The sequence below is a fragment of the Eulemur rufifrons genome, chromosome 30 (assembly GCF_041146395.1).
Source record: "Eulemur rufifrons isolate Redbay chromosome 30, OSU_ERuf_1, whole genome shotgun sequence".
Classification (NCBI taxonomy): domain Eukaryota; kingdom Metazoa; phylum Chordata; class Mammalia; order Primates; family Lemuridae; genus Eulemur; species Eulemur rufifrons.
In genome coordinates, this window is record NC_091012.1 from 100,010,467 (window position 1) to 100,027,366 (window position 16,900).

At 49.8% G+C, this 16,900-nt stretch overlaps 1 protein-coding gene across 2 annotated transcripts in view; it reads left to right on the forward strand.

The window, feature by feature from the left end:
* Nucleotides 1-16,900, forward strand: part of IQSEC2 (IQ motif and Sec7 domain ArfGEF 2) — a 79,004-nt gene that overhangs the window by 18,876 nt on the left and 43,228 nt on the right. For both annotated transcript variants that reach the window (XM_069463128.1, XM_069463129.1), the window contains exon 2: nucleotides 5,947-5,976. In XM_069463128.1, the coding sequence (XP_069319229.1) occupies nucleotides 5,947-5,976 (30 nt within the window). The remainder of the gene's footprint in view (nucleotides 1-5,946; nucleotides 5,977-16,900) is intronic.

Consider the following 16,900-nt stretch of genomic DNA (forward strand, 5'->3'; position numbering starts at 1 on the left):
ATGGAGAAGAGAGGTCTTAGAGCAATACCTAGGCAGACTTGCAGAGCGGCCAGTCTAGATTGCAGCAGGAGGACGGATGTTTCTAAGGGAAAAAAAAAAAATAATCTGATGAGTTACCTGATGTGTGAAAACATATTGAGAGGAGAATTGCATTTCTGACAGTTTGGGGAGAATGGATCATTTGTATGAAGAAAACTAAGCCAATAAAAAATTAATGGACAGTAATCAATACTGGAGAAAATTAAAAGTGGTATGGGAAAAGGAGGTTGTAATCATAGTATATGATATGATTTAGCCATTATTAGTATCCATGCAGTCATATAATGTTGATTTATCACCAATGTTGATTTAACCCAAACTTTATGGTATAACTCTAGTGCTGGAATGGGAGGAGGGCATGTGTGTACCTGCAGGACAACTGCAGTGAATAGAAGTAGTCACCACACAGTCATGCGTGTAAAACAGTGTTTAAAGACATACGTGGTGGTAGCAGTGTGTAAGAGAGCTGTATTCTCTTACTGCATAGTAGGAATTCAGGACATAACATAAAACTAAAAAAACAAATGAAGAAACAGAAGGATGCATGTGTTCTTTAGAAGTGAGGAGGAAAATACTGAAAAAGCAGTTAAAAGAGTTGAACAGGAGTTGCCTTTGAAACTGGGAGTTGGGAGCAAGGAGGGGTAAAGCAGAGAATTTGGGTTTTTTTTTCGGGTTTTTTTTTTTTTTTTTTTTTTCTTTTGAGACAGAGTCTCACTCTGTTGCCTGGGCAAGAGTGCCATGGCGTCAGCCTAGCTCACAGCAACCTCAAACTCCTGGGCTCAAGCAATCCTCCTGCCTCAGCCTCCTGAGTAGCTGGGACCACAGGTATGCGCCATCATGCCCGGCTAATTTTTTCTATATATATTTTAGCTGTCCAGCTAATTTCTTTCTATTTTTAGTAGAGACGGGGGTCTCGCTCTTGCTCAGGCTGGTCTCAAACTCCTGACCTCGAGCGATCCACCCGCCTCGGCCTCCCAGAGTGCTGGGGTGACAGGCGTGAGCCACCGTGCTGGGCCTGTTTTTTGTTTTTAGCAATCCCTGCAGTGCGATGTGACTTGAAAATCTATAGACATGTATGACTTTGGTAAAAAATAATATTAAAAAAGGACACAAAAGACAATGTCAAAAATGGATCAGCCATGTGAACATATACTTAAAAAATAAGACAGTCAACTCAGAAAAAGTTAACTAAAGGAGTTGATTCTGCTGAATTTGCACTGAAAAAAAAAAAGAGTTGAAAGGAGACCATTGTTTTTGTTAAGATCCTTTTATAATTTGACTTTTTTTCTCATATTTTATTCTCTTTTTTTAATTTCAGCTCATTACTTTTTAAACCACGTTCATGTATTATTTTAATAAAATTAAAAATCATTTAAAAAACAGAGGGGCAAGTGTGTTCCAGAGGTAACAGCCAACAGATGTGCTCAAAAGGCAGGTGGGAGGGTGGAGTGAGATTTAAAGCTTTTGGAGAAGTTTCGCTTGATCAGTAGGGAGGTCAGTGGGGAAACTGTAGGATGTTCAAAGCAGGAGAACCTGTAGCAGTCAATGTGAGAAAGAAGTTGTCCATTGAAGACACTTGCAGTCAAACAAGGTGATGTTACAGAGAAAAGTTGCCTGGCTGCCCCAGGGTTGGCTCTCAGCTTTCGGAGAGACCCGCATGATTCCTGGGCCAGGGTACCTGCCTGTTTTTCCTTAGGACATTCCTGGGAGGAGCCCTGTTCACAATTGCCCCTCCAAATCTCAGTTTTAAAAAAATCTACTTCCATTGGTGTCCAACCTCCTGGATTCTGTTAGATTCTGTTGGACACATGATCTTTTAGACACGCTACTCAAATCCTGGCTTGAGGACTAGTCTCTCTCGTTCAGGTGACTCGGTATATCTTATTTCCAATGCATTTGTGTTTGTTTAATTAGTTTAGCTTTCAGAGGCCAACTTTGTTTATCTAATTCCAGGTTTTGGGGAGAGGCACCATACTCCCCCATTACTGCTTATTTTTTATTTATTTATTTATTTATTTGAGACAGAGTCTTACTCTGGTGCCTGGGCTAGAGTGCCATGGTGTCAGCCTAGCTCACAGCAACCTCAAACTCCTGGACTCAAGCGATCTTCCTAATTTTTCTATATATATTTTAGCTGTTCATATAATTTCTTTCTATTTTTAGTAGAGACGGGGTCTCGCTCTTGCTCAGGCTGGTCTCAAACTCCTGAGCTCAAACGATCCGCCCGTCTCGGCCTCTCAGAGTGCTAGGGTTACAGGTGTGAGCCACGACGCCCGGCCCAGTTACCACTTATTGATAGCTTGGAAGATCCAAACAAGAGGCAGGGAATTCAGTGAGGAGGCAAGGACAGAAACTCCAACAAGGCGACTCTAGGGCCTCTGTTCTTTTCAGTTATTCTGCACTGTTATCCCCATGAGTCTCCACAAGGTTTAAGAACTTTTGATATTTTGTCATTTATCCTCCCATCTTCCAGATTGCCACTTGTATCTGGAAGCAGCAGCATCAAAATCCATGGTCAGATTACATGCTCAAGTTTTTGGTTCAGAAAATATGGTCACTATACTCACAGGCTTCAATACGTTACTGGTTATTGAGTGTCACTGCTGAGGATAGGAATTGGCATATCCAAGCCTTTTGAGAACCCCAGGGTCCTAAGTGGCCTTTCATTAAGAGAGGGAGTAGCAGGAGAATCCATCTCCACTGACATGGATTGACAAAGTGGGGTCTGGTCTCTGGGTCTTTGCTTCCCCATGTAGATAGCAGGATCTAGAGAAAAGAAAAACCTTAGAGTTCTGAAGGAATGAAATATTTTAAGGCCTGAAGATTGCTTGGAACTCAACTAATATAGCCCCATCATTTTACAGGTGAAGAACCAAGGTCCAGAGGGAAGTGACTTGTTCAAGTTTACACTGCCAGTTAGGGAATGAGCCATAATAGAACCCAGCATTCTTTCTACCAGTCTCTACTACCTCCCAAAAGAGTGGTGACCCAGCTTCATGAAGTGGGAGGCTGATTGAACATTGGGCAGGGCATGAAAAAGGAAGAGGTGAGGTGGACAGTGCAGCGCTGATGATAATTGTTGACTATATATAATTAATAATATGCTAACTACATAAAGGGTGATAGACCCCTGAGGTGAGCTGCACCCCCACATTGAGGATCATACGATGCTGTGTACCCTCAAACTAGTAAGAGCTAGTCTGCAGTGAGGAGAACTGGCTAATTCACTCTGCAGTTGACTTGCAGCTCTTTTGCTCCGCTTTGCTGCCATCTTGAGGACTGTAACATCATATCGAAATATTTTTGGAGCGGAAGTACATCTCTTGTAGTCTCTCAGAAGAAAGAGCACTGGAGAGGCCAGGCGCGGTGGCTCACGCCTGTAATCCCAGCACCCTGGGAGGCCGAGGTGGGAGGATCGCTTGAACTCAGGAGTTCGAGACCAGCCTGAGCAAGAGTGAGACCCCCGTCTCTACTAAAAATAGAAAGAAATTAGCTGGACAACTAAAAATATATAGAAATATTAGCCGGGCATGGTGGTGCATGCCTGTAGTCCCAGCTACTCGAGAGGGTGAGGCAGAAGGATCGCTTGAGCTCAGGAGTTTGAGGTTGCTGTGAGCTAGGCTGACGCGACGGCACTCTAGCCCAGGCCAGAGAGCAAGACTCTGTCTCAAAAAAAAAAAAAAAAAAAAGAAGAAAGAAAGAAAGAAAAGAAAAGAAAGTGCACTGGAGAGGAAGGGTCTAGCAGGACCTCTCTGGCTTGATACTGGGGAATGAAGATGAGGGAACTCACCCTAACTGTGCGTGTGTGCCCAGCACTGAGCTTCTGGTACAGTGGAGTGTGGTAGTAAGAGCATGAGCGCTGGGCTTCACCCTAAGCTCCCCTACTTGTGTGACCTTGGGCAAGTCATTGCAACTTCTCTGAGTTTCAGTTTCATCATTTTCACATCGGATGAATAACTCCCACTTTGCAGGATCAAAGGAGATAATGTACGAAAAGAGCCTGACACCATGTCTGGTACATGGTACGTGCTCAATGATTGTTGACGGTGATGTTGGAGGTGATGATATACGTTGTTTAAATCCTAAAGTAGATTGGGGCAGGTTGCCAGTCCGTGAGCTCCTTGAGGGGTTGCATTCCCAGATCAGGCCCTGGTATACAGGAGATAATAAATGTGTGCTAGGTTTGGGGGTAGGTGAGTGGTGAGGAAACCAGACTGCCTAGAGCAGAGGGGGAGTGTTAGAGAGACAGGCTGGGGGTCTTGGCCACAGTTCTCTAGGCAGCTGGGGAGTCATTAAAGTCAGGCCCCTCAGATCTAGTACATGAGAACAATTGGGTCGGGCCTCAGAAGCAATCGTGTTGCTGCAGAGGGAGATTGGAAGTTTTAATAAATGTGATAAGGTACTCTGTGGCCCTGGTCCTGTTCCTTCAGGGAGCTGAGAAGACTAAAGGTTGGTACCACTGTCATCAGCTGAGCATGTACCATGTGCCAGGCAGTGTGCTAGACCAAGCCTCACAGCCACCCCGTAGAGGGAGGGATTCTTGCCACTTCCCTATGCCCCATTTTTCAAGTGAAAACACAGGCTCAACACAGGGGAGTGCCTTCCGCAGGACTACATGGCTAGGAGGTGGTGGAACTGGGAGTGCTGTGCCCATCACTGGCTGAGCTCCAACACCCTGATGGCCTGCCTGCCCGCCCTACCTCTTAGGAGGCCCACCTCCCCTCCCTATGTGTCCCTCTGTCGTTTGGCACTCAGCGTAGATGGCCGCTCTCCTCACTCAAGTCATGTCTTGGCTCTCTCAGCTAAGAACAGAGCCTGGGACGTGTTCATCTCTATCTTCTTTGCAGCCCAACATGGGAGAGGGCAGGAGGCCTGGGGTGAAGAGGGAGGAAGACAAACACTTCCAAGTTCCCTGGTCCTCCTTCCTCCCCTTCCCTGCCCCCAGTGGACGGCTGCTCCACTGTCCTAACCTTCCCTCTTCCTACATCTGCGTGCGCGCTCGCGCGCGCGCGCGCACACACACACACACACACACACACACACGTGTGCTTGCACACGCCTCTCAAGCTCTTCTTGGGGAGGAGTAGCTGGAAGGGAGGGAGGAGTAGCTGGAGGGGAGGGAGGAAGGGCGTGGTTCAGATTTCACTGTTCCCTCAGAGCTGTCCCCTACTCCATTCTCTTCTCTGGCTCTTCCTTGGCCTGTGAGGGGCCTCACAATGAGAAAGGCAGACCAGTGTAGTAGGAAGGAGCCCAGCAGCTGACTCATTTACCCTCTCAGCCTCATTCTTTTCATGTGGAAAATAAGCAGTTTGGACCAGGCAATTGGCAAAGCCTCTTCTATGGTGTTAATAATACCTGGTATTTGTCTACTGGGTTCCAAAGGGCTTAATCATCCCAACGTCACTGTGAGGATCGGCCTCATGTTACAAATGGGGAGACTGAAGCTCAGACTCAGAGGGTTGAAGTGACCTGCCCATGTCACGGGGCTGGTAAGTGGCCAAGCCGATAATCGGAGCCCAGGTCTTCCTGTGTTTAAAGCTCAGGCTTTGCCCCTGCCTGTGGCTGCAGGCTGCCTCTCAGGCCACTCCAAGCCACACTCTGCCATGACCCATTAGGCCCCCACGTGGTTGGTTCCTGGTACCCCTCTGACCTCGCCTCTCTCCGCCCTTCCCCTGCTCACTCCACCCCGGCCACCCTGTCTTCTTCCCTGTCTCTCCAACTGGCCAGGCGTCCTCCCATCTGCCTCTGCACTTGCCATTCCCCCTGCAGGAAATTACCCTTCCCTTTGTTCTCATGACATGCATTAGGGCTCAATGAGGCCACTAAGGCCACTACGTGGGGCGGAGGGAGAAGAGTAGAGAGCATATGGCTGACTGTGTTGGTTTTTTTTCTCTGTTTCCCTTTCAGATCTGATGGTGAGAATTCCAGAACAGTCAGGTCAGTACCTCCTTTCTTTAATAGTAGTTGGGAGATGGGGCAGGGCCTGGGGTGGTGGGCCTCTGGTTTGTCACTTCGGGATCCACGGGCAGGGGTAGGGGCCAACTCGGGTTTTTCCCTGTTGGTATTAGGAGTGGGTAAGGAGTGGGATGGGGGGGCGAGGGTGTGGCAGGTGTGGGGGCGTTGAAGACCGTTCTTAGTCTTTCCAACCCTAGCTGACTTGGGGGCTTGGCCAAATACCACAGGGGTTCATAGGAGCTGCCCAGATGTGAAAGCCGATCTCTAGAGAGGTCAGCTCTGGACCCGGGACCTTTCCCATCTTCACCTCCCAGGAGAAGAGGGTACAATAGATGCTGGGCTTCTCTGGCCTAGCAATCACGTTCCATCCTGAACCATGGCCCTGAGTAGTGGGATTTGGATGGACTTTGACTGCAACACATTCTAGACATTAGAAATACACGTTACAATGAAAGTAAGATTTTTTTTTTTCACGTGCTTGGTAAAAAAGTTTACAAGCTTCAGCCAGTTTTAAAGGCATGATCCATCTGCCACTTGGGGAGGCAGGAGTAAAACTGGAGTAGAAACAAGGGCTCTTTGTGCATTTTTGATGCCTAACCCCATCAAAAGCTTCATGAAGGCAGAAGTGTCAAGTGTAGGGATTAGATGGGAATGATGTGGGGGTCAGGATAGGGACCCGTCAGCCTTATCATCCAGGCTGGGGCTATGGGACGGGCCTCTGAGATGAGATGGGCCCAGGGAGCAGAGGCACAGATGGGTACAGTCCATCCCAGCCAGGGCTGCTGCTAGCATATACGGCACCTTTGTGGAAGATAGAATAAGACGCCCCTTTCACGGGCGCTGCCTTTGAGTGGCTCAATTAGAAAAAATACTTCCTTTCCTCTGGGCTACTGTGGCCCTTCACCAGGCTTCCTGGTGTGGTGAGCATAGCACTGGTTGGGTGTCAGCCCCTGTACATGCCTTCTTGGCTGTGACCCCTTGCGCAGGGCACAGCTTGCCCAAACATGCAGCAGCCCTGGTCTTGTCATCTAGGCAGTGGGTATGGGCTGCAGGCAGAGGATGCCAGCATACAGACAAAAGTGTCTAATGAGACACACTCTGTCCTAGCATCCCAGGCAGGGGGTCTGAGATGAACACACTGATGCCCAGAGCCAAGGTTACGGCTGTGGGATGGAGGCACGCTGAGGCCAGCATTAAAGCAGGGGGGAATGTGAGGGACACAGTCAGTCCTAGTGTCCAGGCAAGGGGGATGTGATGGGAAATAATTAGTCCCAGCATGCAGCCAAGGAGCATGTCACAGGCACAGCTTGTCCTAGCACTTAGGAAGGCACACGTCTAACAAAGAACATGAATCTCACTGTCCCACTGTGGGTTTAGAGAAAGGCAACCTGGGCTGACCCCAAGCACAGGGCTCCTACAGGCATCCCTGAGATTGTGCTTGCTACTTGTTGAGGAGCAAGATGGAAGGTGTCTCTAATTCTCAACCCTTCCCTGCAGAGGAGTTCCTAGGAGCTCAGGGAATTTAAGAATGATCATAATCATAAGTCATATGATGACATACATTGGGCCTTTACAACTTCCAGAAGTTTTCAGGGACTTTCTTTTGTTTGATCCTCCCTGTGACAGTGTAGGTGGAACCTGGGCCGGCTTTATCATCATTGTTTTACAGTTGAGGAAACAGGCTCAGGGAGGCTAGGGGTTTTACCTACAGCCAGGCAACTAATATAGGGCGGAGCCAAGATTCAAACCCAGGTCTGCCTGGCACCAAGCCCAGAGCCCTGCCCACACCATCACCGTGGGAGCTCTTGACAGCCTGGCAGATAATAATAATCATCCTCATCCTCATCCTAATATTAGAAATTATAGCAATCATCTTGGTTCCTACTAAGAACTCTGCATATGATCTTATTTACTGCTCACAACAGTCCTATTAGGCGGGGATTACGATCCCTGATTTACAGCTGAGGAAAATGAGGTTCCGACAGTGTCACTGCCTTGGGCTGTCTGGTTCCAAAGCCAGTGTTTGTTTTACTCAGACATGCTTCCTGCCATCCATCCTGGGCCCACAGTCAAAGAGGCCATAGAGGCCCTGAGGACTCAGCAGTCGGGGAAGTGAGGGACAAACTCAGGCTGTGGGAATGGCCTAAAGCCTGGCGTGTGTAGAGCAAGATCTTTCCAACGTGGTGGGAAGACCCTTTAACGTGGAACCCGGGCTGGGTGGGGCCCTCTGAGGATGCTCTTGGGACCACTTGTAGATTCTTGAGCTCACTCCAGTTAGGGATCAGGGAGAGCTTCCTAGAGCAGGCAGCGTGCGGGCAGGGCTGTAGAGAGCTGCCGTGCAGACTTTGCATAAAGAAGGTATTGCGGGAGGTGGAATCAGCACGTGGAGGAAAGCGAGGGGTGAATTTAGAGACAGGGAGCAGTTGGTGGAGCCAAAACAGATCTGGGCAGGAAAAGAGCAGCTGTGATAGTTCAGAACACTGGTTGGGGCTGGGTCACAGCCACCTTCTGTCATCAGTGGGGAGCTGGGGAAAGTTGGAGGAGAGAGGCTAGGCTCCGTAGCATAGAAAGGGCAGAAATTTCGGATCCGGGCAAAGGGCTTCATTTTTGCCTAAGTTGCTTTCTAGTTATGTGACTGGACAAATTTGTCCTTTGGAACCCCAGTTTCTTCATCTAATAGACGTTATATGTGCGTATGTGTGTGTGGAGAAGGAAGGGCTAGGAGGGTAGAAGAAACGGGGGAGAAGGGTTAGGCCTGGGCTCCTGTGGAAACTGAATAGCAAGGAGTGAGCAGAGTAGGTAGATTGCAAACCTCCCATGGCGGGGCCCAGGCCTGAGGGCTTCTAAGTATGGGGTATCAGAGGAAGTGTGGAATCTAATTAGAGCCGAACAGCTGGTGATGGGGGAGGGCTGTGGGCAGAGGAAGGTGCCTGGACTTCCCGTAGATCTATGAGAAGTTGTCACAGATCTAACCTAAAGGCACCTTAAGCCAAGGTCCAGAGAGTGACTGGCCATGGCTCAAGGTCACAAAGCTAGCTAGTAACAGAGCCTGCTTGCTAGCTGTGTGCTCTTTGGAAAGTCACTTAACCTCTCTGATCCATAGTTCCACATTGGCAAAATAGAAACAATAATCTTGACTTCTCTGGGTTGATAAAAAGACTTAAAGTAAAGCATGCTTAGCATAAAATAGGTGGCTCAACAAATTGTAGTGCCCTCCACTCGCCCCTAACCCAAGCCATTGTCGTATATTGTATAGTCAAGCTGGAAAAATGTGGAGAAGTGTAGAACTTGAAAACAGAGCAGGTCAGGAGGGGCCTGATAGAGCCCCTCACCAGAAGACAAGAGAGCCCAGGCCTAGAGGTGCTGCCACAGTGAGGGTCAGGCTAGAAGGTGGGGGGGGTGCTCTGGGGACCTGGCTGCGGTTGCTAGGGGTTGCTAGGCACCCAAGGGTGAGAGGGTGAGAGCCGGAGGTGGCCTGTTGCTAGGGAAGGAGGGAGAGGGTGGGGGAGCCGTTGACACTCAGTGGAGCCAGGGACGTCCCCATGGCAACCTGAGCCGCAGCAGTCAGGAGGAGAAGTGGGAGGAGGAGCCACTGCTGGCTCTGTTCCCAGAGGCGGCCTCCCACTCTGGGCCTCAGTGCCCCCATCTGTCCAACAGGAGTTTGGATTAGATAATCTCTAAGATCCCTCCTTATTTTGACCTCCTGGCAATCTGGGATGGCTGAGACCTCACGAACCTTCTGTGGCTCCCCCATCCACATGTCCAAGACACCACCAGTCCCAAGAGCCACCCCGGCTGCATCCACCTCTTCCTCCCATGCCTCCTCTTGTTCATCTCAGCCCTCCGCACACCCCACCCGACTGTCTGTTCCTACCACTTCCTTTGCCTGGAACTTTGCCACTTGCTGCCTGCTGAGTGCTCTCTGGCTCTGGGGGGTCCAACTCCAGTCCTGCCCACTCTGGGAAGCCTGCTCTGGCTGCCCCAACCCACCCTGGTGGCTTTCTCTCTCCTGGACTTCTCTGGCCTCAGAGGTCTGAGCTCCTCCTGCTGTCCCTTGATAGTCACTGCTGTCATTTATCGAGCCACTTCTAAGGGGTGGACTTCACACAGGACACCTCACTTCATCTTTACAGTGAATCTACGGTGTCATATCCTGAATCCCCATTTACATATGAAACAATACTTTGACAGCTTATGTGACTTGTCTGAGGTCCCCCAGGTACTATGTGATGGAGCCAGGTTTGGAACTTGGCCCTGTGTAATTGCTGTACCCCAGGCCTGAGGTGGGGTATGATTCATCGTCCTGATAGGCAGCAGCAGCAGCAGGACTTACTGAATGATGGTTAAAGCTGTTGTGTGCTGGGCACTTTACCTATATTCTCATTTAATCCTTTTTTTTTTTTTTTTTTTTTTTTGGAGACATCGTCTCGCTCTGTTGCTCTGTTGCCCGGGCTAGAGTGCCGTGGCATCAGCCTAGCTCACAGCAACCTCAAACTCCTGGGCTCAAGTGATCCTCCTGCCTCAGCCTCCCGAGTAGCTGGGACTACAGGCATGTGCCACCATGCCCGGCTAATTTTTCTGTATATATTTTTAGTTGTCCAGCTAATGTCTTTCTATTTTTAGCAGACACGGGGTCTCACTCTTGCTCAGGCTGGTCTCGAATTCCTGACCTCGAGCGATCCTCCTGCCTCGGCCTCCCAGGGTGCTAGGATTACAGGCGTGAGCCACCTCGCCCGGCCTCATTTAATCTTCACACTAATCCTATAGGTCATATGTTCTTGTCATTTTACAGATGGGACAATTTAGGCTTAGAGAGCTAAAATAATTTACCCCATGGCAGAATTAAGATAGGCATGCAGACCATCAGATTTGTGATCTGTTAGCCACTATCCCATGGCTAACCCAGTCGTATTCCAGAAGTGCGTACAGAACATTCCCTATGTAGCAGGCTTGTTTTGGGCCACTCATGGGGTGACGGAAGCGGGCAACGGGGGTCCCTACCCGTGGGGGGGCTCCCGGTCTGAAGTTGCTGCAGGCACAGATGCACCAGCCTGGGCAAGCCCTGATGGGAGCGTGGTAATGAGGTAGACAGCCAGTGTGTAAGAACAGGAGTGCGGAGGGGCAGAGTTGGGTTCTGACGGTGGGATGGAGGAGGAGGAAGGTGGGGTGGAATCGGGGTAATTTTCCCAAAGGAGGTACCTTTCCAGGAAGGTCAAGAGGGCCGAGAAGGGGTAAGAAGTTCTTCTTCTCCCCCCTTCCTCTCTGTGTTCTCCTGCCCCCGCTTGGCCCAGCCCCAGGAAGTGGGTGACCCCTAAGCTGGCTGAGTGCCTGGTTGGCACCAAAATAAACTTGCCTTCTCTCTCTTCCCCTCCCCTTGCCTCTGTCCCCTCTGTCCTGGCTTTAATTAGCAGCCCTGGGGATGAGTCACTTGGCAGCTGGGGAAGGGAGGCTGTGCAGAGCCCAGTGGAGCTTCGACTCCTGCCCTGAGCCTCACGGGCAGCACCACTGTCTTCATGCTTGTGGGTGTGCGCTGCTGCATGTCGGCGGCTTCGTGTCAGTGGGGCTGTGAAGAGCGCAGGGCGACACTGCATGCTGACGTGTGTCCCTTCATGTCAGGGGGTCTGCAAAGAAGCATGTCTGGTTATTGCTGCCTTTGTTTCTGTGTGTCACTGAATGTCAGCGTGTGTGAGTGTGTGGCTGTAATGTGTGGCCGTGGTAGCAAGTGTCAGGAAACGAGGGAGCTTTTGGGTGAACAAACACAAATGCCATATAATTGCATTCACCCCTCTCTACATAACTGTTCTTTATGCAATTTTGCTTATGCAAGGCCTGCACTTATATTCCCAATTTTCACTTGTCTTCGTCTGGGTACATTTTGTCGCAGGGAACAGAAGCCCACTCAAACTAGCTCAAGAATAAAGGATAGATGGGGGGGACTATTGTGAGGCTACACCTCACAGAATCTAAGAACAGTAAATGAAGTACAGCCAGGCCTCACACCAGCTGGAAGTGGGACCAGGAAGTCAAGGACCAAGATGACTCTCTTTCTCTGCATCTCCTGGGCCCATGTCTCGTGTCTGTCTGTCTCTCTCTCTCTCTCTCTCTCTCTCTCTCTCAGCTTACTGGTCCTGTCATCTCTTTTTCACTGACTCCTCTCTCTGGACTGGCTTCCTCTGCTTGCACACAGCCTATTATGGCCGCCAACCCGGAAGCTATGTGACCTTCCAGCTTTGGGGTCCACCCCCTTCTGACCGCAGTGATTCTGTCCAGCCCGTGGCAACACAAGGCAGCCAGGGCCTGTAGGTGACAGTCGACTCCCTTAGAAGTGGGTGAGGGTAGAGAGGCAAAATACTTGCTACTTGGCATTTCTTCTACAACGAACACAGTTTTTATGTGTACACAAGTGAGGTCAGAGCCTGGGGGGGTGGTCCACTCGGAGACCCACGATTGTAAGATTGCCTGTCCATCAAGGTTTAGCTCTGTAGTTTATAGCAAGATGACCTTTGCTCACTATGTTTTTGCGTCTAAACATGCTGTGTCTCTAAAAATGCCCCCTTATTTGATGCCAAAACAGCTTTTAAATGTACCGTGAATACACATGTACAGCATTGCTACCAGCTTGTGGTGATTTTCATAGCCTCAGAACAACTGGTATAATGCTCCTTATGGTGCAGCTGCTACCAAGTTCTTGGTTGCTTCAGGAATTTTTATATTTTATTAGTTCAGTGACCGGATTTATAGTTATCTGCAGTATATAATTACAAGTACACATTATCAATATTATCAGCTTGACGCTTGAGCTTACTTTTCTATTAATACAAACCCTGCAGTTTTTACATTAATTACAGAGGGAATTAATGATCCCCTTAGACAAGTTTTCACCTATGAGTAAAGAGTTTGGAACCAGCTGTGCCAGTAATGACTGTTCTGCAGACGCAGGGGCGATGCCCACAGCTCTGGCCTTGGTCCTGGCCTCGCATCCTCTGGCTGAGACTAGAGGCTTCCTACTACCTCCTCGGGGGGCCTCCTGTTTCTGGCCCGGCACATAGTAGATACTGCCGTTATTTTTTAAATTAAAAAATGACAGTTTTATTATTATTGTTAAAGCCATCTTCCATATATAAATGGTAAACCTAAGTGGGAGAGATTATTCCAGGCTCAGGCAGTCTCCTCCAACCCCTCCCTTTGCTTTTTTTGCTGCTCCAAATAACTAATAATTGCTTCAATTCAGAAAATGTCTACTGTATATTAGGTACTGCTACAGAGCATTCGACACGAATTATCTTTAATCCTTGTGGCCACCCAGCCAAGACGGGGTGATTTACAGGTGGGGAAACTGAAACCTAGAAAGGTAAAGTGACTTGCCTGAAGTCATCCATCCATCTAGCCATTCATTTATTCTTTTATTCCGGGACAATTTATTGAGCACCTACGATGTGCCAGATGCTGCTAAATGCAGTTGATACGATGGTGAATAATAGAGTGATGGGCCTTGCTCTGATGAAGCCCACTGTCTTGCTGGGAAACAAACAAGGAAACAGACAATTACAGACAATTATAGGGGAAGTGTAGGGTGCTCTGGGAGCATGGCGGAAGTATACCTATCCCAGCCTGAGGGTCAGGGAGGCTTCTCCAAGCTGATATCCAAGCTGAGACTTGGAAGATGAGTAGAAGTTAGCCAGGGGAGGGGTGGGGTGGGGCAAGGTGAAGTGGAGAGTTGCAGGCCGGAGCTGTGGGAGGGGTGTTTGGCGCCTGAATTTGTGAAGATCTAAAGCTGTATCTTCAGGGAGATGGGGCTGTCATGAGAAATGGCCAGGTCTGGAAAAAGGGCAGAAGGTATATTGGGGGTTGGAACTGGGGCCCTGGTCAGTTAGGTCCCGAGCTGAGGAACTGCAGGACCTAGCAACAGTTTCCGTGCTTTATGGGCTCCATTTGTGTGCCTGGCCCCAGAGGGCCTCCTGGATTGGCCTGGCGCAGGATTCTAGTGGCCACAGTGCCCTCTAGTGTCCACAGGCCCACCTTGCAGCCTCCGCTTCTGTGTGCATTGTCTCCCACAACCCTGGGCTGGGTACTGGGGACACTGGGATGAACAAGACTTGGCTCCCGCCCTCACAGAGCTCCCATCCGAGAAGGCAACAGGCATCTGAAAAGACAGTGTCGAGAGAAGCTGGCTGGGAGACGAGAGGGCGGAAGGACACAAAGGAGGTGATCCTACCTGCCTGGATGGGGTCGGGACAGGTTCCCAGAGGGCACAACGTCTAGCTGACTTTTTTTTTTTTTTTTGAGACAGAGTCTCACTCTGTTGCCCAGGCTAGAGTGAGTGCCGTGGCGTTAGCCTAGCTCACAGCAACCTCAAACTCCTGAGCTCAAGCGATCCTCCTGTCTCAGCCTCCCGACTCCTGAGCTCAAGCGATCCTCCTGTCTCAGCCTCCCGAGTAGCTGGGACTACAGGCATGCACCACCATGCCCGGCTAATTTTTTCTATATATATTTTTAGCTGTCCATATAATTTCTTTCTATTTTTAGTAGAGATGGGGTCTCACTCTTGCTCAGGCTGGTCTCGAACTCCTGAGCTCAAACGATCCGCCCACCTCGGCCTCCCAGAGTGCTAGGATTACAGGCGTGAGCCACCGCGCCCGGCCATCTAGCTGACTTTTGAAGAACAAAAAGGAGCTAATCAGATGGGGAGGTGGCAGTGGAGACGCAGAGGGACAGCACCGGTGAAGGTGAGGCGTGGAGCGGCAGAGCATAGCCGAGAATTACAAGGGCTTCCGTCTGGGTGGGGCACAGGTTGAAGATGGGGGAAAGACTAAGACTAGCCGGAGGTGGGGGGTAGGGGTTAGCTCATAGAAGGTTCTGGGACGGCAGCCACTAGCTCATCATAGGAACTTAGTGAAGGGAATCATATAAGAAGATTCCTTGCCCTTTTGGGATCACAAACCCATCTGCGTATCTGATGAAAGCTAGAGACACCCTCCTCAGAAATTAATATTTTTCATACAACTTCAGGAGCTTCAGAGATACTTCCCCCACCCCCGGCCCCCTCAATGCCTGTCCACAAACCACAGGTTTCCAAATTGCTCTCAGTATAAATATGGAAACCCTTACTGCAGCCTCCAAGGCTCTGCACGGTTAGGCCTTTGCTGACATCTACGATCTCACTTCTCTCTCCTGTGCTTTTCCCACTCCCCCACGTTGGCCTCTTTGCACTTGCTGGAAATACCACCTCAGGTCCTTTGCCCAGGTTGTTTCCTCTGCCTGGAACACTCTCCCCTAGCTGTCTCCACTTTTAGCTCAGTTTAATTCCATTAGTTGGTGGGTGTCTTTCTCCCTCACTTGGATGTAAGCTCCATGAGAGCAGGACATTGTCTACCCTTAGTCACTGTTGTACTCAGCACCTGGCACGGCGCCTGGTCCACAGTGTCTGTCGAATAAGTGAATGAGGGAACTGCCAGTGCTCTGTGGCTGGGTCAAGCTCCTCGCCCTGACTTTTTTCTTCCCCCTGGTTATTGCATGAGTCTACTCAACACACTCGGGTACGACTGAATTCCAGAAGCAGCCCTAGGTTAAGGAATAATTTGCTGGAAGTCTTCCCCCCATCCCTGAAACAAACAGGCTTCCCACAGGTCTCCTCTGCCTCCCCGGGAGAAGGGTCAGACTCTCTCAGGCTCAAGCTGTGACTCTTCATCACATGCACACTTTGTGTCACTGAATCCTGACAAGAGCCTGTGAGGTAGGAACTGCCACCCCTCTTCTATAGATGAACAAACCGAGCCTCAGAGGGGTTTCCCAGCTAAAAATAGTAGAGCTGGGACTTGTACCCAGCTCAACCAGGCACCAAGGTGTAGATTGTTTTTGCCTCACCAGAGAGAGAGAAAAGGGCTTGCCTAAGGTCACACGGCATCAGCCTCAGAGCCAGGACTAAAATTTCTGTCTCTCGACTCCTGCCAGGCCAAGAGAAAGGTGTGGACCAGGGGTGCAGCTCTTAGGGCGATGACTACAAATGGGCACAAGGTGAAGCTGCTGTAGGAGCTTAGGAGAGTTGTTTAAGTAGAGTTAAAAAAAAAAAAAAAAAGCAGGGGCTGAGGCCAGAAGCCCTGAGGGCCAGAGCTTTAGGGGGTGGGCAGAGGGAGAGGAGGCCACAAAGGGCCCGCAGATGCCAACCTTGTGGTGGTCCGGAGGGCCTCTCTCCCTCTGCAGCTTTGGCTATCTTGAGAGGAACCAGCTGCCCCGGCAGGGAGGCAGGAAGGCTGGCCTGTTGCCTGTCAGCTCGTATTCCTTCTAGATCACTGCCCCCCTGGCCCCTCCCAGGGCCGCCTTCTGCTCAGAACAGCTAGGAGCTGGGCTCTGGGGCCTGTGAAAAGACAGGGGCACTCTGAGCTGGATCTGTGGTACATATTCTTCAGGAGCCTGAAACTTCTCTCCTTTCTCCAGCCCCACCCACACGGAGCACAGGGAGATTACTGTAGTGGGTAGGCAGGGAGCCAGGCACCTGGAGTCTACTCTGACTTGCTGTGCGAACTTCAGTCACACTCTCCTCTCCAGGCCTCAATTTCCCCCCTCTGTAAAATCAGGCTGGGCAATTTCCTTGGAAGAACAGCCTCTTGATTGTGAGTGGCATTTCTTCTGATTTTTTCCTCTTCTCTTCAGGGAACATTTCTCTTCGCCAGTCTAAAAAACAACACAGGAAAGAGAGCTTATTGCAGTGGCAAAGAATATTGGCCAGGGCCCCATCTTGATAGCCCAAAATGAGTGATTTGAATTTTGCTTGATATGGAGTGTCCCAGAACAACTCCTAAACATAGTCTCTGTGCTGAAAATGAAGATGTTTGTGAAAAGCTTCTGTGGAAAGTTTTCTGTTTCCACAAGGCAGTGATATGGCTGAGGGGACAGATTTCAGATTGGG